Genomic DNA, 20,475 nt, shown 5'->3' on the forward strand with positions numbered 1-20,475 from the left:
CTGTATTTAAAGAAGTACTGTTGCAGTAGAGATACCAATTTGGCCCATTTCAAATGTATTGTGGATCGCTCCAATTGTCTATACTTCAGACCCGTCTTTGAGCCTTATTCAGTTACACAACATTGCATTGCTGCTTTGCTTTAGGAAAGAATGGATGCTGCCAGCAATATAATAAACACAGTGCGAAAATCTAAAGCTAAAATGGTAAAGAATATTGAGAAATTATGTGATGCCTTAATCACCCTTGCAAACATGGATGCCACTAAATGGAAGACGGAGAGAAGTAGGTATCAATTGTATAAAAGTGATACTTTGTTCAATAACCCTGGTTTTAAACTTAACAGACAAGAATATATGAAAACCCACACCAGAAAAAGGGTTATTGTTTTAAATCAGTCATGCTGAGCCCTGATATTAAGGATATCCATAGAATATTGGGTTCTCAAAGTGTTTTGCCTCACTTCCATCTTTCAAGCTAATTTTGCCCTTCTCCTGAGTGATAGTTCCCTGCAAAAGATGGATGAGCCCTAATAGTTTTGTTACCACAACAAGAGAAGAGCATAATTCCATTACATGCTGCTGCTGGAAAAGGGTATCTAAGGCGTTCCCAGGTTCCTTATGGTCTACCATTTGTCAAAGTATTAAGGAGTTTCAAAGCATGAAGGTGATTTAGATACCCTCACCTCTTAAAAGCTTTCTGATTTGGCATGGTCACCTAATTGGGGGCAGGAAGCTGAGGAAAACTTTGTAAAAGCTTCACTTTGGAGATTATATTCAGTTGAAAAAATTATTTGTGGTTTGTGGGAGGAATTGGTGTGAGATTTTCCTTTCATGCTTTCCTGTATTCCTAATGTTTCAGATAATGATTCACTGATAGGGGTTGTTTAGCACAGGGCTAAATCGCTGGCTTTGAAAGCAGACCAAGGCAGGCCAGCAGCACGGTTCAGTTCCCGTACCAGCCTCCCCGAACAGGCGCCGGGATGTGGCGACTAGGGGCTTTTCACAGTAACTTCATTTGAAGCCTACTTGTGACAATAAGCGATTTTCATTTTCATTCACTTTGGTATAACAGTGCCTTTTATTTTGGGTAATTTTATTCTCTCTAATTGCAGAAGCCATTGACATTCCTTCAACGCAGTCTATCACAAAATTAAAAGATCTTGATGAAGTTGTTATTCCCACCATGGAACTCAAGGTAAGCCGTGAGAGGATCTTGATCAATATTCCCTGCAGCACAACAACCCAAAAGCCCCGCACAAATCGCTCCCTTTAAATGACCATATGTGCACAGCCGCGCAAAAACATTTAAAGGGGCCGCATACTTAAATAAATCACCCACACACCCCAAAACAATTAGAGGGAACTTTGATTCTGGCCCACAATTTATGGAGGTGCAATCCATATGTGTGCTTCTTCCTTCCAGCGTCAACAGTAATTACAGTGGAACCAAGATTTATTTTAAGATTACCGATTGTTATATGAAACCATCAAGCCATTTTTATTTAGTTTTGCAATGGACCCAGCTGCATACAAAGAGAAATGCAGATTTGTTTTCCTGTCTCAGTTCCTTCACAGCCTTGTTTAGTTGGCAGTAATATTCTGCAGTATTTGTGAGAGTCCTGACCTATATTGTAACTACACCTGACTTATACATCAGATTGATTTCTATACTCCCCTTTGAAGTTCAAATTGGAATTGGATTGGACCTGGGTCAAGCAGTTGAGTCTGTATCTGTGAAAGGAAAACCACTTCAAATAGTCATGAGCAGGACTTGGATGAGGGAGTTAATAGAAGGGCGAGAACACTTTATCATTCTTACATTTTTGTCTGCATTTTTTAATACGTTTCCCATCATTAGGTTACCAGCTGAGAGTGAAGTAACTATCTGCCAGTTTTAACTTGAACAATGCACAAAAGCTGTGGGGAGTGATTTTTCTTCCTTTAATTTTTTTCTCCCCAACTTCACCAAAGGTATGCAGCTAACCTTTGTTCAGCACCCCACAAAATAGTTAAGGCAGACAGTTCACCATTTAGAAAAAATGGATTTAAACCAACCCCCCAACCTACCAATGTGCTGCACCACCCCACTCTTTATGTTGACCTTATCCTTTCTTTTAGTTAATGTATTTTAAGAAATAAATGATGAGGCCTTCTCCAGAAGTGTATATACGTTCTATTAAAATATGTTGCAACAAAGTAAAGGTGCCTTAACTGTGCATTAGATTAGCTTTCTTTGGCCTGGCAGTGCCTGATACTGTCACTATGGCTATGGAAAGCTGTCCACTCATGCATTTCAGTTTGATGAGTGCTTCGTGCTGACTGATTGCTGATCAGATGGGCAACTGTTTATATTTCAGAAATATTTGTTACTTTGTGTTTACGTAGTTATTTATTGGGTTCAAATTTCAATGGTTCTCCCTTAAACATTCAGAAAGAACAGAGTGGAAGCTCTCGAATCAATGCATTTTTAAAATCCTCTGCTAAGTTCTTTGTTAAAGTTTTTATCATCAATATTTAGTTACTTTGTAGAGGCAACACGTGGATTACAGGTCCATGTCATTTTTTAAACAGGTTTAAAATGTAACCGTTGCAAATGTAACTTCATGGAACAAAGTTTAAAATACAATGAGGAGGTGCAAGCATCTGGAAGGAAACCCCAAAGTGCTTTTTTGCACCCTTACCAAATTTAAAGTACTTATGTGAATTTTCAGTGGCAAGTTATAAATTGCTTGAATTTGTGTATTTTCAGGTTGATCCATCAGGAAGATATGAAAATATGATAACTGTGAAATCCTTCAGGTCTCAGTTTCGTTTAGCAGGAGGGGTGAATCTTCCAAAAATTATTGATTGTGTGGGGTCAGATGGGAAAGAGAGAAGGCAACTAGTCAAGGTAATTTATAATGGAAGGGAATAAATGATTTACATTTAACAGCTGCAAACTGGTTTCCCAGGACCCGGGGAAACCCACCGTGTCCTCCTTTAGGCTTTTCTACCTTGCAACCAGCCAGATCTCATGCTGGCCGGCTGCCGTACAGGAAATTGGGTGAATAACATTTTCATGAGATTCTGCTGTTAACTTTGGCAGGACACTTGTATTTCCAGGCTGCTGTAAACATCAATTCCATAGATTCTAGAGATATTATTTGTTTTATTCATCCATGTTATATGGCATCCCTGACAAAGCCAGCATTTATTGCCCATTGTTAATTTCTCCTTGCAGAATGTGATTGGTCTTGGGTCACATACAAGTCAGACTGGACAAGAACAAAATATTTCTTCCCCAAAGGACATCTAGGTTTCCAAGGATGGTGTTACTTGGTCACAATTACTGATACTAACTTTTTATTCCAGATTTACTTAACTATTTGAATTTAAATTTCCCATCTGTCATGGTGGAATTTAAACCCAAGTCTTTTGCGTCCAGGCATCTGGATTACTTGCCCAGTAACACATCACGATGCTACTTTTCCCATAAAAATTATACATTGTTTATGCAATGAAGCAATATCCAAAATAAAACCATTCACTGTCATCACCTATAGAAATTCCATGATGTCATTTTAATGTAGAATCAGACTAAGTTGACATTTATGTTCATTTAAGCTACGCCTTGGACAGACCAATAAACCCTGGACGCTGAGCACCAGCTTGCAATTCAGAAAACTCTATTCTTGATAGTCATTCTAACTCATGCCAAATTTAAGGTCCATGGTGTTGGCGATGTACAATCATTGGGTTGAAATTGCCTGGGATTACTGCCCTTGTGGCTGGTCAGAAGAAACTAATCCCAAACTGACAGCAACATGATTGTTCTTTCACCCAAATTACAAAACTGGAACCAAAATGAAAAAAAGAACTTTTCACTGCATATAAATGACTTATTACTCTTGAGACTGTAGCATGAGGCTATGCTCTAGAGGGACCGCCCCTTTTTAAAAAATAAATTTAGAGTACCCAATTCATTTTTTCCAATTAAGGGGCAACTTAGTGTGGCCAATCCACCTACCCTGCACATATTTGGGTTGTGGGGGCAAAACCCATGCAAACACGGGGAGAATGTGAAAACTCCACACGAACAGTGACCCAGAGCCGGGATGGAACCTGGGACCTCAGCACCGTGAGGCACAATGCTAATCACTGCGCCACCATTCTGCCCCCGGGACCACCTTCTTTAGCTGCTGATTTACAACAGGAACGCTCGATTTATTTCACTCTCGATTCAATTAACCAAATTGTTAGTGAGTAAACTGAAAAGTCTGCCGTAGATGTAATGATGCTGAAATTCCATCCTAACCATGGGTATTTCCAATATAACTGCCAGACTGAGTTAAAAACAGGACAGTGCTGAGGTCTGCCATGTAAGAGTACCTTTAAGACATGGATGTTTAAGCAATGTACCTTTAAGAAAACAGTGATGCCAGAGAGTGGGTGGAGGTGAGGTCAGGTCAGCCATTTTGCAGTTTTCTTTTGCAGTTTAAAAAGAGCTTTTGTGTGTCTGTGTGTTTCCAGAGGGCTGCAGTTTTAAAAAGCAGCTTGTGTGTGTCTGTGTGTTTCCAGAGAGCTGCAGTTTGGAGAAAAAGAGCTTGGGGCGTGTCTGTGTTTGCAGTGAGCTGGATCTCTGCCATGAAAGACTATCTCTGAATCATTTGGGTGATTTAAACTCATAATTGTAAAGCCTTTAACCTGATGTGAGTCTGTTTAAAGGTGTTAAGTCTCTTTGAAGTTTGAAGGAACATTTTGAGGAATTATTTATGTTGCAATATTTTCTGAGTTATCTTTGAAGTAAGGGGTGTTAAGAGATCCGATGTTTATTTAAGGTGTTAAGTTAAGTTCATGGAATAAACAGTGTTTTGTGTTTAAAAACCCATGTGTCCATAATTGTAATCCCACATCGAGGGAACAAGCCGTGTGCTAGGAAAAGCAACAGATACATTAAAGGGAGAGGTTGGTTGAACTCCATGATACATTTTGGGGTTCTGAAAACGCCTCGCCCATAACAATTGGGGGCTTGAGAGGGATAAAAGTCTTATCTATTGGATTGGCTTTTGTGAACTTAAAGACACTGAAGGATTGTTGTTTTTCCGGTGTGGTATTTTAGTTTAAGTGGGGAGAGTGTTGTGAACAATGGCTCTTTCAGAGGCCCAGAAGTTTTTTGGGGTGGAGAATGTCACACGTAGTACCTTACGGACAGAAACAAAAAGCAGACTGTTAGATTTGGCAAGAACATTGCAGTTAACATTACTTGACAAATTGCGAAAAGATGAGGTAATTATGGCAGTGGTTAAGCATTTAAAGTTGCCTGAGATAGCATTTGACTCATTGGAAATGGCAAAAATTCAGTTGCAAATTCAACAAATGGAACATGAGAAAGAATTAAAGCGGCTTGAATACGAGAGTGAGAGAGAGGAAAAAGAAAGAGAGAGAGAGGAAAAAGAAAGAGAGAGAGAGGAAAAAGAAAGAGAGAGAGAGAGGAAAGAGAAAGAGAGAGAGAGAGGAAAAAGAAAGAGATAGAGAGGAAAAAGAAAAGGAGAGAGAAGAAAGAAACAAAGAAAGAGATAGAGAGGAAAGGGACAAAGAGAGAGAGTTTGAACTTCGGAAAATGACTCTGAAACATGAAAATCAGTTAAAATTGGCAGACTCAAAGGGACACGTACAGTTGGAGGAGATGGATGAGGATAATGAGACAGAGTGTCATAGTCGAAGACGTGGTGGGGATCTATTTAAATATGTCCAAGCATTGCCAAGGTTTGACGAGAAGGCGGCAAAAGGCTTTTTCATTTCATTTGAGAAGGTAGCTAAACAAATGCAATGGCCACAGGACATGTGGGTATTACTGATTCAAACAAAGCTGGTAGGTAGGGCTAGTGAAGTGTTTGCATCACTACCGGTAGAGGTATCTGGAACGTATGAGGAAGTGAAGAAATCCATCTTTAGTGCATATGACCTAGTGCCTGAAGCTTACAGACAAAGGTTTAGAAATTTAAGGAAAGAATTTGGTCAAACATACATGGAGTTTGAAAGGCTCAAACAGAGTAATTTTGATAGGTGGATAAGGGCTTTGAAAATAGACCAAACGTATGAAGCTCTCAGAGAAATTATACTTTTGGAGGAGTTTAAAAATTCAATTCCTGATGTAGTGAGAACTCGTGTGGAAGAACAGAGGGTTAAAACTGCGAGATTAGCAGCGGAAATGGCAGATGATTATGAATTAGTTCATCAATCAAAGATTGGTTTCCGACATCAGTTTCAGCCGGTGAGGGATAGAAACTAGGGACATGAGAAATACTCAAGTGGTAAAGGTAAAGGTGATCTGATGGGAGACAATAAAGAGAGTGTACCTCAGATAAAAAAAGAAATCCAGGAGGGTGGAAAAGAAATGAAAAGTTTCAAATGTTTTCACTGTAATAAACCAGGCCATGTAAAGTCACAGTGTTGGTGGTTGAAGAAAAGCACTGGGAAGGCTGATATGGTAAAACAGGATAAGACAGTGATTGTTAAAGTGGTAAAGGAAAGCCCAAGTGAAGCGAAGGAGGTGCAAACGATTGTGCAGCCTGTTCAAGAAATAATTGTTAAGAAGGTGCCAGATGTATTTAAAGAATTTACTTGTGTGGGTAAAGTTTACTCGTGTATCAGGAGGAGCAGGTAAAGAAGTCACAGTTTTAAGAGATACAGGGGCTAGTCAATCTTTAATGGTACGAGATGAGGAATTATGTCGTTTGGGAAGAATGTTGCCAGAAAAGATGGTGATATGTGGAATTCAGGGTGAGAGGAATAGCGTTCTATTATATAAAGCAAGGTTGGAAAGTCCAGTGAAGAGTGGTGAAGTGGTAGTAGGAGTAATAGATAAACTATCTTGTCCAGGAATACAGTTTATCTTGGGTAATGATATAGCTGCATCGCAGGTGGGAGTGATGCCTACTGTGGTTGATAAGCCAGTGGAAAATCAGTCAACTGAAGGGTTGAAGGACAACTATCCTGGGATTTTTCCAGATTGTGTAGTAACAAGGTCGCAAAGTCACAGGTTAAGACCAGAGGAGAAATCAAAGAGTGAAGATGACATTGAAGTGCAATTATCAGAAACAATTTTTGATCAGATGGTTAAAAAAGAACAAGAACAGGTGGAGGATGAGGCGGATATTTTTAGTTCCGGAAAATTGACGGAGTTGCAACAGAAAGATGTAGAAATAAAACAGATTTATCAGAAAGCATATACGGAAAAGGAATCTGAGAGTATACCAGAGTGTTATTACAGTAAAAATGATTTCTTGATGAGAAAATGGAGACCTGTACATATGCAGGCGGATGAAAAGTGGGCAGAAGTTCATCAAGTAGTATTGCCGGTAGGGTATAGAAAGGAGGTGTTGCGCGTTGCACATGAGGTACCAGTGGGAGGTCATTTGGGAATAAGGAAAACTCAAGCTAAAATGCAGAAACATTTTTATTGGCCTGGACTACATAAAGATGTAGTTACATTTTGTCAATCATGTCACACATGTCAAGTGATAGGGAAACCTCAAGCAGTGATAAAACCAGCGCCCTTAATACCCATTCCAGCATTTGAGGAACCTTTTACAAGGGTCCTAATCGATTGTGTAGGACCGCCTCCTAAAACAAAAAGTGGGAATCGATATCTTTTGACTAAAATGGATGTGTCTACTAGATTTCCAGAGGCCATTCCAGTACGTAATATTACAGCTAATAGGATTGTGGAGGAGTTACTTAAATTCTTTGCTAGATATGGACGACCCACAGAAATTCAATCGGATCAAGGAACAAATTTTACTTCAAAGTTATTCAAAGAAGTTATGGATAGCTTAGGAATAAAACAATTTAAATCAACTGCTTCCAATCAAGAATCGCAGGGAGAGTTAGAAAGGTGGCATCAGACATTAAAGACAATGTTGAGGGCGTATTGTCAAGATTATCCAGAGGTTTGGGATAAAGGAATCCCATTCATATTGTTTGCAATTGGGGATGCACCTAATCAGTCGACCAAATTTAGTCCTTTTGAACTAATCTTTGGTCATGAGGTAAGAGGACCACTTAAATTGATTAAGGAAAAATTGGTGGGTGAGAAATCGGAAATTACACTATTCGATTACGTGTCAAATTTTAGGGAACAATTAAATAGAGCAGGTGAATTGGCTAGACAACATTTAAAAGTTGCACAAAATGTGATGAAACAGGTAGCGGACAAGAAATCGAAAGTTCGTAGTTTTGCCAGTGAGGATAAAGTTTTAGTGTTGTTACCAGTGGTAGGGGAGCCTTTAAAAGCTAGGTTTTGTGGACCGTATCGGATTAAAAGGAAATTAAATGAGGTGAATTATGTGGTAAAAACACCAGATAGAAGGAAGACTCACCGAGTGTGTCATGTGAATATGCTTAAAAGGTACTTTGAAAGGGAAGGAGAGAAAAAGGAGGTTTTAATGATTCTAACTCAAAGTGACGAACCAAATCCAGATGACTGTGAATTTGACATACCTCAAGCTAAATTGGAAAATGAGGATGTTCTTAAAAATTGGGATGAATTGTTAAGTTACCTTCCAGAGGAAAAATTAACTGACCTGAAAGAGTTATTGATGTCTCATGGGCAAGTTTGTAGAGATAAATTGGGAAGTACTAAAATGGCTATACATGATGTAGATATGGGAAATGCTGTTCCTATCAAACAACATCCATATAGACATAATCCTTTAAAATTGGCACAGGTTAACAGAGAAATTGAGAGCATGCTGAAGAATGGCATAATTGAAGTGGGTTGCAGCCAATGGAGCTCACACATAGTGATGGTACCTAGACCAGACGGTACCCAACGGTTGTGTGTGGACTACAGAAAGGGGAATGCAATTACAAGAACGGACTCTTATACTATCCCACGTTTGAGGGATTGCATGGAGAAAGTGGGACAATCTGCTTTTATTTCCAACTTTCAGACATGGAAAGAACATTTAAAACATCGTATGGAGTTCTTCGATCGACTTCAGGTGGCGGGTTTGGTGATGAATCTAGATGAAAGTGAATTTGGAGAAGCCCGAATCACTTTCCTGGAGGAGTTTCCGATACCCTCAAGACGAAGGGAGGCAATGCGATCTCTTAAGATGAATGGCTTTGATCGTACAGTTGTGCAAAAGTGTTGTGGCGTGATTACTCCACTGATGGAATTGCTGAAGAAGGACTTCCGGTTGCGGCTATGTGGAGCTAAGTCGCACATTCGGCAGCTCCCGCTAAAAACGGACTTTTGGGCTCTTTTCAGGGCCCCCAATGGCATTTTTTCGACGTTTCCCGGTGTGGGAAGGAGATTGCAATAGTCCCCCGACAGTGTATGGCTTGGACCAGGAGCGGGGCGACTAAAAAAGTGGTGGTGAACCCAAAGAAGGTGCGAGGGAAGAAGAACAAAATGGCGGCGGGCGGGGACCAGGCAGCATGGATACAGTGGGCGCAGGAGCAGCAGGGGGTTATCCAGCGCTGCTTCAGGGAGATGAAAGTGGACCTGCTGGAGCCGATGAAGGCTTCTATCGACAAGCTGCTGGAGACCCAGGCGGCCCAGGGGTGGCGATCCGCGAGGTCCGATAAAAGATCTCCGACAACAAGGACGAGAACTTAGGCCTTGCGGTAAAGGTGGAGGCGCACGAGGCGCTCCACAAGAAATGGCAGGAATGGTTCGAGGAGATGGAGAATTGGTCGCGGCGGAAGAATCTGCGGATCCTGGGCCTCCCGGAGGGGCTGGAGGGGTCGGACGTGGGGGCCTATGTGGTCACCATGTTAAACTCGCTGATGGGAGCGGGGTCCTTCCAGGGGCCCCTGGAGCTGGAAGGGGCCCATGGAGTGCTGGCGAGGAGGATCAAGGCTAACGAGCGTCCGCGGGCAGTGCTGGTGCGGTTTCATCGGTTCGCTGATCGGGAGTGCGTGCTCAGGTGGACCGAGAAAGAGAGGAGCAGCAGGTGGGAGAACGCGGAGGTTCGAATATACCAGGACTGGAGTGCGGAGGTGGCGAAGAAAAGGGCCGGGTACAACCGGGTGAAGGCGGTGCTGCACAGGAAGGGGGTGAAGTTTGGCATGCTGCAGCCGGCGCGACTGGGTTACCTACAAGGACCAGCACCATTATTTTGAGTCTCCGGAGGAGGCGTGGGCCTTTGTTCAGGCCAAGAAGCTGGACACAAACTGAGGGTCGGGATGGGTGGTCGGGGATTGCTGTTGGTGTGTTACATTTTGAGGGGGGGTTCTTTGCTCTTGTTTATTTTTGGTTCGGTGAGGGTGTTCGGGTGGGTTGGGCGCTGTTTTGGTTGGGTCTGTCGGGTGGGCTCTTGGAGGGGGGGTAAGTAAATGGAGTAGGGGTGGCTGGCCGGTAGGGGGGATGGGACCCCGTGGGGGAGGGTGAGGCCCGAGTCGGGGGTGAGGGGACTGGGCCTGTAAACGGAGCGGCGACAGAGGTGGCGGGGCTGGGCAGGTGGAAAGCGCGGGCCTTTTCCCGTGCTGAAGGCTGGAGGGGGTGGGGCCGGGGCGGGGAAGCAAGGGTTGTTTCCCGCGCTTGGGGTGGAAGGGGGAGGCGGAGAGCCTGCGGATGGGTAATGGAGGAGGAGGGTATGTCCCACAATGGGAGGAGTCGAAGGAGAGGCGGGAGTAGCCGGAGTCAGCTGACTTGCGGGAGTGCAATGGGGGGGAGTAAAGCAGCGAGGAGGGGTCCTAGCTGGGGGGAGAGGGGGGGGGGAACCGGGTTGTTGCTGGTATGGTCAAGGGGGAGCTGGAGCGAGTAGGGGGGGGTTGGGATGGGGGTCTGCCACCGCGGGGAACGGGCTGGGTGCGGGCGCGTGGCTGGCCGAGGGGGGGGTTATGGCTAGTCGGCGGGGGAGGGGGGTGGGTAGCCCCCTGATCCGGCTGATAACCTGGAATGTAAGGGGACTGAACGGGCCGGTCAAGCGGGCCCGGGTGTTCGCACACCTGAAGGGGCTGAAGGCGGATGTGGTCATGCTCCAGGAGACACTCCAGGTGGGTAGGTCAGGTGTTTCATTCGGGGCTGGATGCCAAAAATTGGGGGGTGGCGATCTTGGTGGGAAAGAGGGTGTCGTTCGAGGCAGCGAGCATTATGACAGACAATGGCGGCAGGTACGTAATGGTAAGTGGTAAACTGCAAGTGGAGAGGGTGGTGCTGGTCAATGTGTACGCCCCGAACTGGGACAATGCGGGTTTTATGCGGCGCATGTTGGGTCGGATCCCGGACTTGGAAGTGGGGGGTCTGATAATGGGGGTTGGGGGGGGGGACTTTAACACGGTGTTGGATCCGGCACTGGATCGCTCCAGGTTTAGGACTGGGAGGAAGCCGGCGGCGGCTAAGGTGCTGAGGGGGTTTATGGACCAGATGGGAGGGGTGGACCCTTGGAGATTTGCAAGGCCGGGGGCTGGAAAATTTTCATTCTTCTCGCATGTTCATAAGGCTTATTCCCGGATCGACTTTTTTATTATGAGTAGGGCGCTGATAGCGAGAGTAGAGGATACAGAGTACTCGGCGATAGCCATTTTGGATCACGCCCCGCATTGGGTAGACCTAGAGCTGGGGGAGGAGAGGGACCAGCGCCCGTTATGGCGCTTGGAGGTGGGGCTGTTGGCGGACGAGGAGGTGAAAATGAAAATCGCTTTTTGTCACAAGTAGGCTTCAAATGAAGTTACTGTGAAAAGCCCCTAGTCGCCACATTCCAGCACCTGTTTGGGGAAGCTGTTACGGGAATTGAACCGTGCTGCTGGCCTGCCTTGGTCTGCTATCAAAGCCAGCAATTTAGCCCTGTGTTAAACAGCCCCAGCCCTCAGGTGAGTGAGCGGGTCCGAGGAAGCATAGAGAGATACCTGGAGGCCAATGATAACTGGGAGGTCCGAGTGGGGATGGTATGGGAGGCGCTGAAGGCGGTGGTTAGGAGAGAGCTGATCTCGAGTAGGGCCCACGAGGAGAGAGCAGAGGGAGTGGGAGAGGCTGGTGGGGGAGATGGTGAGGGTAGACAGGAGGTATGCGGAGGTGCCTGAGGAGGGACTGTTGAGGAAGAGGCGAAGCCTCCAGGCCAAATTCGACCTGTTGACCACCAGGAAGGCGGAGGTGCAGTGGAGGAAGGCCCAGGGGGCGATTTATGAGTATGGGGAAAAGGCATGTCAGATGCTGGCGCATCAGCTTCGGAAGCGGGACACAGCTAGGGAGATCGGGGGAGTTAAGGATAGGAGAGGGAGTGTGGTGCGGAGTGGGGTTGGCATCAATGGGGTCTTCAGGGACTTTTGTGAGGAACTGTATCGGTCCGAGCCCCCACTGGAGGAGGGAGGGATGGGCCGCTTTATGGACCAATTGAGGTTTCCGAAGGTTGGGGCGGGATTGGGAGCCCCGATTGGGCTGGAGGAGCTGGCTAAAGGGATAGGGAGCATGCAGGGGGGGAAGGCACCGGGGCCGGATGGTTTCCCGGTCGAATTCTACAAGAAATATGTGGACCTGTTGGGCCCGTTGCTAGTTAGGATCTTCAATGAGGCGGGGGGGGGGGGGGGGGGGGGGGGGGCTCTGCCCCGACGATGTCCCGGGAACTGATCTCCTTGATCCTGAAGCGGGACAAGGATCCCCTGCAGTGTGGGTCTTCCAGGCCGATTTCGTTGTTAAACGTAGATGCCAAGGTGCTGGCGAAGGTCTTAGCCACGAGAATTGAGGATTGTGTGCCGCAGGTCATCCACGAAGACCAGACTGGGTTTGTGAAGTGGAGGCAGTTAAACGCGAATGTGCGGAGGCACCTGAACATTATTATGATGCCGGCGGGGGAGGCGGAGGTAGTGGTGGCGATGGACGCTGAAAAAGCCTTCGATAGACTTCCGGGTGCGGCGATGACCAGCTAAGTCGCACGTTTCGGCAGCTCCCGGTGGAACGGACTTTTGGGCTCTTAATAGGAGCCCCATCGGCAATTTTAACGGCAAATAACACTGCGGTAATCCAGAAGGGAATCCCCCCCGGACACGGATGGAAAAAAGAGAGGAAAGTAGCCGGATTGCGGTGGATCCTCAAGAGCAGCGGCCAGGAAGGTAGGCACAAAGCAAGATGGCGTCGGAAGGAGACAGTTTAATATGGGGCCCTGACCAACAAGAGTTCCTGCGGCGTTGCATAGATGAACTCAAAAAGGAGATGAAGAAGGAGCTGTTGGCCCCGATATTACAAGCGATTGAGGGGCTAAAGGAGGAGCAAAAGACCCAGGAACAGGAGCTTCGGGTCGTGAAGGCAAAGGCTGCTGAGAATGAGGACGACATACAAGGCCTGGTGGTGAAAACGGAGAACCACGAGGCACAACACAAAAGATGTGTGGAAAGGCTGGAGGTGCTGGAGAACAATGCGAGGAGGAAGAACTTAAGGATTCTTGGTCTTCCCGAAGGTACAGAGGGGGCGGACGTCGGGGCATATGTGAGCACGATGCTGCATTCGTTAATGGGATCGGAGGCCCCGACGGGTCAGCTGGAGGTGGAGGGAGCCTATCGGGTTATGGCGCGAAGACCGAGGGCTGGAGAAACTCCTCGAGCAATAGTTGTGAGATTTCTCCGATACAAGGACAGAGAGATGGTCCTCGGATGGGCCAAGAAAACTCGGAACAGTAGGTGGGAGAATGCGGTGATCCGCGTGTATCAAGATTGGAGTGCGGAGGTGGCGAGAAGGAGGGCAAGCTTTAATCGGGCCAAGGCGGTGTTGCATAAAAGGAAGGTCAAATTCGGAATGTTGCAGCCGGCGAGACTGTGGGTCACACATCTAGGGAAACACCACTATTTCGAAACGGCAGACGAAGCGTGGACATTTATTGTCGAGGAGAAGCTGGAGTGAGCGGGCCAGAAGAAAAAGAACGTTTGGGACAAAGGGGGGGGTGAATTTGTGGGATGAAGGGGGGAAAAGGGGGAAGAGAAGACTTCCCAGATTGTTAAACCTGCGACCCTGTAACTTCTCTCTCTTCCCCATGTCGTGGGGGAGGGGGTGAGGGAGGATGAGGAGCTATGGGTGCCGGCCATTGGGGGCGGGGCCAAAAGGGAAGCGCGGGCTTTGTTCCCGCGCTATGGTAATCATGGCGGGAACAGGGAAGCAGGAAGGAGGGGGCCTCGCACAGTGTGAGCCGAGGTCACGGGGGGAAGCCGAGGTCGGCCAGAGTTTGCTGACTTCTGGGAGCAACATGGGGGGTGCAATTACGCTAGCTTGGGATCTAGTGGGGGGGGGGGGTTAACTGGGTTGCTGCTGCTGGGGAGAAGGGGGAGCTGGTATGGGAGGGGGGGGGTCGGGGCGGGGGGGCGCCGCCTGGGGGGGATACAGCTACGTGGGAACCAGGTGAGGAGCTGGATTGAAAAAGGAAATGGCTAGTCGTCAAGGGGGGGGGGAGGTAAAGAGCCCCCCAACCCGGTTGATCACGTGGAATGTGAGAGGGCTGAACGGGCCGATTAAGAGGGCACGGGTACTCGCACACCTAAAGAAACTTAAGGCAGATGTGGTTATGCTTCAGGAGACGCATCTGAAGCTGACAGACCAGGTTAGACTTCGCAAAGGATGGGTGGGGCAGGTGTTTCATTCGGGGCTGGATGCAAAAAACAAGGGGGTGGCCATACTAGTGGGGAAGCGGGTAATGTTTGAGGCAAAGACTATAGTGGCAGATAGTGGGGGCAGATACGTGATGGTGAGTGGCAAACTGCAAGGGGAGGCGGTGGTATTGGTGAACGTGTATGCCCCGAACTGGGATGATGCCAATTTTATGAGGCGTATGTTAGGACGCATCCCGGACCTAGAGGCGGGAAAGTTGGTAATGGGTGGAGACTTTAATACGGTGCTGGACCCAGGGCTGGACAGATCGAGGTCCAGGACTGGAAGGAGGCCGGCTGCAGCTAGGGTGCTTCAGGATTTTATGGTGCAGATGGGAGGAGTAGATCCCTGGAGATTTAGTAGACCTAGGAGTAAGGAGTTTTCGTTTTTCTCCTATGTACATAAAGTATTTTCACGAATAGATTTTTTTTTGTTTTGGGAAGGGCACTGATCCCAAAGGTGACGGGGACGGAGTACACGGCTATAGCCATCTCGGATCATGCACCACACTGGGTGGACCTGGAGATAGGGGAAGAAAAACAACAGCTTCCACCCTGGAGAATGGACATGGGATTATTGGCAGATGAGGGGGTGTGTTTAAGGGTGAGGGGGTGTATTGAAAGGTACTTGGAAATTAATGATAATGGGGAGGTACAGGTGGGAGTGGTCTGGGAGGCACTGAAGGCAGTGGTTAGAGGGGAGCTGATATCTATTAGGGCACATAAAGGAAAGCAGGAGGGTAGGGAAAGGGAGCGGTTGTTGAAATAACTGCTGAGGGTGGACAGACAATACGCGGAGGCACCGGAGGAGGGACTATACAGGGAAAGGCAAAGGCTACATATAGAGTTTGACTTGTTGACTACGGGTAAGGCAGAGGCACAATGGAGGAAGGCACAGGGTGTACAGTACGAATATGGGGAGAAGGCGAGTAGGTTGTTGGCCCACCAACTGAGGAAAAGGGGAGCAGCGAGGGAGATGGGGGGGTGAGAGATGAGGAGGGGGAGATGGAGCGGGGAGCGGAGAGAGTGAATGGAGTGTTCAAGGCATTTTATGAAAGATTATATGAAGCGCAGCCCCCGGATGGGAAGGAGAGAATGATGTGCTTTCTGGATCAGCTGGAATTTCCTAAGGTGGAGGAACAGGAGAGAGTAGGGCTGGGAGCACAGATTGAGACGGAGGAAGTAGTGAAAGGGATTGGAAGCATGCAGGCGGGGAAGGCCCCGGGACCAGACGGATTCCCAGTTGAATTCTATAAGAAATATTTGGACTTTCTGGCCCCGCTACTGATGAGAACCTTTAATGAGGCCAGGGAAAGGGGGCAGCTGCCCCCGACTATGTCAGAGGCAACGATATCGCTCCTCCTAAAGAAGGAAAAAGACCCGCTGCAATGCGGGTCATACAGGCCCACTTCCCTCCTGAATGTGGATGCTAAGATCCTGGCCAAGGTAATGGCAAGAGGATAGAGGATTGTGTCCCGGGGGTGGTCCATGAGAACAAAACTGGGTTTGTGAAGGGGAGACAGCTAAATACAAATATGCGGAGGCTGCTAGGGGTAATGATGATGCCCCCACCAGAGGGGGAAGCGGAGATAGTGGTGGCGATGGATGCCGAGAAAGCATTTGATAGAGTGGAGTGGGATTATTTGTGGGAGGTGTTGAGGAGATTTGGCTTTGGGGACGGGTGTATCAGGTGGGTGCAGTTGCTGTATAGGGCCCCGATGGCGAGCGTGGTCACGAATGGACGGGGGTCTGACTATTTTCGGCTCCATAGAGGGACGAGGCAGGGATGTTCTCTGTCCCCGTTATTGTTTGCACTGGCGATTGAACCCCTGGCCATGGCACTGAGGGGTTCCAGGAAGTGGAGGGGAGTACTTAGGGGGGGGAGAAGAATACCGGGTATCTCTATATGCAGACGATTTGTTGCTATATGTGGCGGACCCGGCGGAGGGGATGCCAGAGATAATGCGGATACTTGGGGATTTGGGGATTTTTCAGGGTATAAACTGAACATGGGGAAAAGTGAGTTATTTGTGGTGCACCCGGGGGAGCAGAGCAGAGAGATAGAAGATTTACCGTTGAGGAAGGTAACAAGGGACTTCCGGTACCTGGGGATCCAGATAGCCAAGAATTGGGGTACATTACATAGGCTTAATTTAACACGGTTGGTGGAACAGATAGAGGAGGATTTCAAGAGATGGGACATGGTGTCCTTGTCATTGGCAGGTAGGGTGCAGGCGGTTAAAATGGTGGTCCTCCCGAGATTCCTTTTTGTGTTCCAGTGCCTCCCGGTGGTGATCACGAAGGCTTTTTTCAAAAGAATTGAGAAGAGCATTATGAGTTTTGTGTGGGCTGGGAAGACCCCGAGAGTGAGGTGGGGATTCTTGCAGCGTAGTAGGGACAGGGGGGGGCTGGCACTACCGAGCCTAAGTGAGTACTATTGGGCCGCCAATGTTTCAATGGTGTGTAAGTGGATGGGAGAAGGGGAGGGAGCAGCGTGGAAGAGAATGGAGAGGGCGTCCTGCAAGGGGACTAGCCTGCAAGCAATGGTGACGGCGCCGTTGCCGTTCTCACCAAAGAAATACACCACAAGCCCGGTGGTGGTGGCTACATTGAGAATTTGGGGGCAGTGGAGACGGCATAGGGGAGGGACGGGAGCTTCGGTGCGGTCCCCGATAAGAAACAATCATAGGTTCGTTCCGGGGAGAATGGATGGGGGATTTGGAGCATGGCAAAGAGCTGGGGTAGTACAATTAAGAGATCTATTTGTAGATGGGACGTTTGGGAGCGCTGACGGAGAAATATGGGTTGCCCCAAGGGAATGCATTTCGGTATATGCAATTGAGGGCTTTTGCGAGGCAACAGGTGAGGGAATTCCCGCAGCTCCCGACGCAGGAAGTGCAGGATAGAGTGATCTCAGAGACATGGGTGGGGGACGGTAAGGTAGCGGACATATACAGCGAGATGAGGGGCGAGGGGGAGATCATGGTAGATGAGCTGAAAGGGAAATGGGAAGAAGAACTGGGGGAGGAGATTGAGGAGGGGCTGTGGGCGGATGCCCTCCGTAGGGTAAACTCATCGTCCTCGTGTGCCAGGCTAAGTCTGATACAATTTAAGGTGCTACACAGGGCGCATATGACTGGAGCACGGCTTAGTAAATTTTTGGGGGTAGAGGATAGGTGTGCGAGATGCTCGAGAGGCCCAGTGACAGAACATGACCCACATGTTCTGGTCATGCGCGGTACTACAGGGGTTCTGGGTGGGGGTGGCAAAGGTGCTTTCGAAGGTGGTGGGGGTCCGGGTTGAACCAAGCTGGGGGTTGGCTATATTTGGGGTTGCAGAAGAGCCGGGAGTGCAGAAGGCGAGAGAGGCTGACGTGTTGGCCTTTGCGTCCCTTGTAGCCCGGCGCAGGATATTGTTAATGTGGAAGGAAGCTAAGCCCCCGGGGGTGGAGACCTGGATAAACGATATGGCAGGGTTCATAAAGTTAGAACGGATTAAGTTCGTGTTAAGGGGTTCGGCTCAGGGGTTCACCAGGCGGTGGCAACCGTTCGTCGACTACCTCACAGAAAGATAGAGGGAATGGAAAAGAAGTAGATAACAGCAGCAACCCAATGGGGAGTGGGGGGGGGGGAGGGGGAGGGTGGGGGGGGAGGAATCGGACGGACTCTCAGGGATGTTATTGTACATGTATAGGTATTTGGTATATGTAATTGTATATTGGACTGTTGGACTGTAATTTTGGAGAGTATTTATTTTGGACAAGGCAGTTGCCATTTAGTTTTGTTTTTCTTTTGTTTTTGTTTATATATATTACTTATTTATTTGTTTAAAACTGGCCACGGCTATTTATATTGCTCTATTGTTGTGTAAAAGAAACACTACGTATTGTTATGTTTGGCCAAAAAACTCGAATAAAATATATTTTTTAAAAAAAAAGAAAAAGCCTTCGATAGGGTAGAGTGTGGGTACTTGTGCGAGGTGCTGAAGAGGTTCGGGTGTGGGGAGGGGTTTGTCAGGTGGGTTAGGCTGTTGTACGAGGTCCCGATGGCGAGTGTGGCCACGAACAAGAGGAGGTCTGAGTACTTTCGGTTGCATTGAGGGACAAGGCAGGGGTGTCCCCTGTCCCCCCCCTGCTCTTCGCACTGGTGATTGAACCCCTGGCTATGGCACTGAGGGAGTCGAGGAACTGGAGGGGGTTGGTGCGGCGTGGGGAGGAGCATAGGGTGTTGCTCTATGCGGACAACTTGCTGCTATATGTGGCGGACCCGGTGGGGGGGAATGCTGGTGGGAATGAGGATCCTCAGGGAGTTCGGGGATTTCTCAGGGTACAAGCTCAACATGGGGAAGAGCGAGTTATTTGTGGTTCACCCAGGGGACCAGGAGAGGGGGATTGGCGAGCTCCCACTAAAAAGCGCGGAGAGGAGATTCAGGTATTTGGGGGTCCAGGTGGCCAGGAGCTGGGGGGCCCTGCATAGACTTAATTTCACGAGCCTGGTGGAGCAAATGGAGGAGGAGTTCAAGAGGTGGGATGCGTTGCCGCTGTCCCTGGCGGGTAGGGTGCAGTCAGTTAAGATGATGGTGCTCCCAAGGTTTTTGTTCCTGTTCCAGTGCCTCCCCATGATTATCCCGAAGGCCTTCTTTAGGCGGGTCAACAGGAGTATAATGGGGTTTGTGTGGGCGCGAGGGACTCCGAGGGTGAGAAGGGTCCTGGAGCGGAGTAAGGATGGGGGGGGGGGCTGGCATTGCCCAAACTCTGTGGGTACTACTGGGCCACCAATGCGGCGATGGTGCGCAAGTGGGTGATGGAGGGGGAGGGGGCTGCATGGAAGAGGCTGGAGACCGCGTCTTGTGAGGGTATGAGTCTGGAGGCGCTGGCAACGGCGCCGCTGCCGCTCCCTCCAATGAGGTATACCACTAGCCCGGTAGTGGCGGCTACCCTCAAAATCTGGGGGTAGTGGATGCGGCACAGGGGGGAAGTTGGGGCTCGGTGTGGACCCCAATGCGGGGGAACCACCGGTTTGTCCCAGGGAGAATAGATGGAGGGTTTTCGGGGTTGCACAGGGCAGGGATAAGAAGGTTGGGGGACCTGTTTGTGGATGGGAAGTTCGCGAGCCTGGGTGAGCTGGAGGAGAAGTTTGGGCTCCCCCCGGGGAATACCTTTAGATACTTACAGGTGAGGGCATTTGCCAGGCGGCGAGTGGTGGAATTCCCACGGCTGCTGCCACACACAATACAGGACAGGGTGCTCTTGGGGGGGGGGGGGGGGGGGGGGAGATCTCGGAAACTTACCAGGTGATGCAGGCGGAGGAGGCCTCGGTGGTGGAGTTGAAAGATAAGTGGGAGGAGGAGTTGGGAGAGGAGATCGAAGAGGGGACGTGGGCAGATGCCCTGGGGAGGGTGAACTCTTCCTCTTTGTGCGCGAGGCTCAGCCTCATACAGTTTAAGGTGCTGCACAGGGCACACATGACCGGGAGAAGGATGAGCCAGTTTTTTGGGGGTGAGGACAGGTGTGTTAGGTGCTCTGGGAGCCCAGCAAATCACACCCATATGTTCTGGGCATGCCCAGCGCTGGAGGAATTTTGGAAGGGTGTAGTGAGGACGGTGTCGAGGGTGGTAGGATCCAGGGTCAAACCGGGCTGGGGGCTCGCAATATTTGGGGTGGCAGAGGAGCCGGGAGTGCAGGAGGCGAAAGAGGCCGTAATTCTGGCCTTTGCGTTCCTGGTAGCCCGTCGAAGGATTCTTCGTCAGTGGAAAGATGCGAGGCCCCCAAGCGTGGAATCCTGGATCAAAAATATGGCGTGGTTTATTAAATTGGAGAGGGTGAAATTCGCCTTAAGGGGATCGGTACAAGGGTTCTTCATGCCGTGGCAACCGTTCTTGGACTTCCTCGCAGAATGGTAGACAATGGTCAGCAGC

The 20,475-nt window shown here is 48.6% G+C and overlaps 1 protein-coding gene across 3 annotated transcripts in view; it reads left to right on the plus strand.

Annotated features, from left to right (window-relative positions):
- The window catches only part of atm (ATM serine/threonine kinase), a 244,812-nt gene that overhangs the window by 186,524 nt on the left and 37,813 nt on the right, over positions 1–20,475 (plus strand). For all 3 annotated transcript variants that reach the window (XM_072476780.1, XM_072476782.1, XM_072476781.1), the window contains exons 53-55: positions 145–283; positions 1,113–1,195; positions 2,750–2,890. In XM_072476780.1, the coding sequence (XP_072332881.1) occupies positions 145–283; positions 1,113–1,195; positions 2,750–2,890 (363 nt within the window). The remainder of the gene's footprint in view (positions 1–144; positions 284–1,112; positions 1,196–2,749; positions 2,891–20,475) is intronic.

The sequence above is a fragment of the Scyliorhinus torazame genome, chromosome 15, assembly GCF_047496885.1.
Source record: "Scyliorhinus torazame isolate Kashiwa2021f chromosome 15, sScyTor2.1, whole genome shotgun sequence".
NCBI classification, from domain to species: Eukaryota; Metazoa; Chordata; class Chondrichthyes; order Carcharhiniformes; family Scyliorhinidae; genus Scyliorhinus; species Scyliorhinus torazame.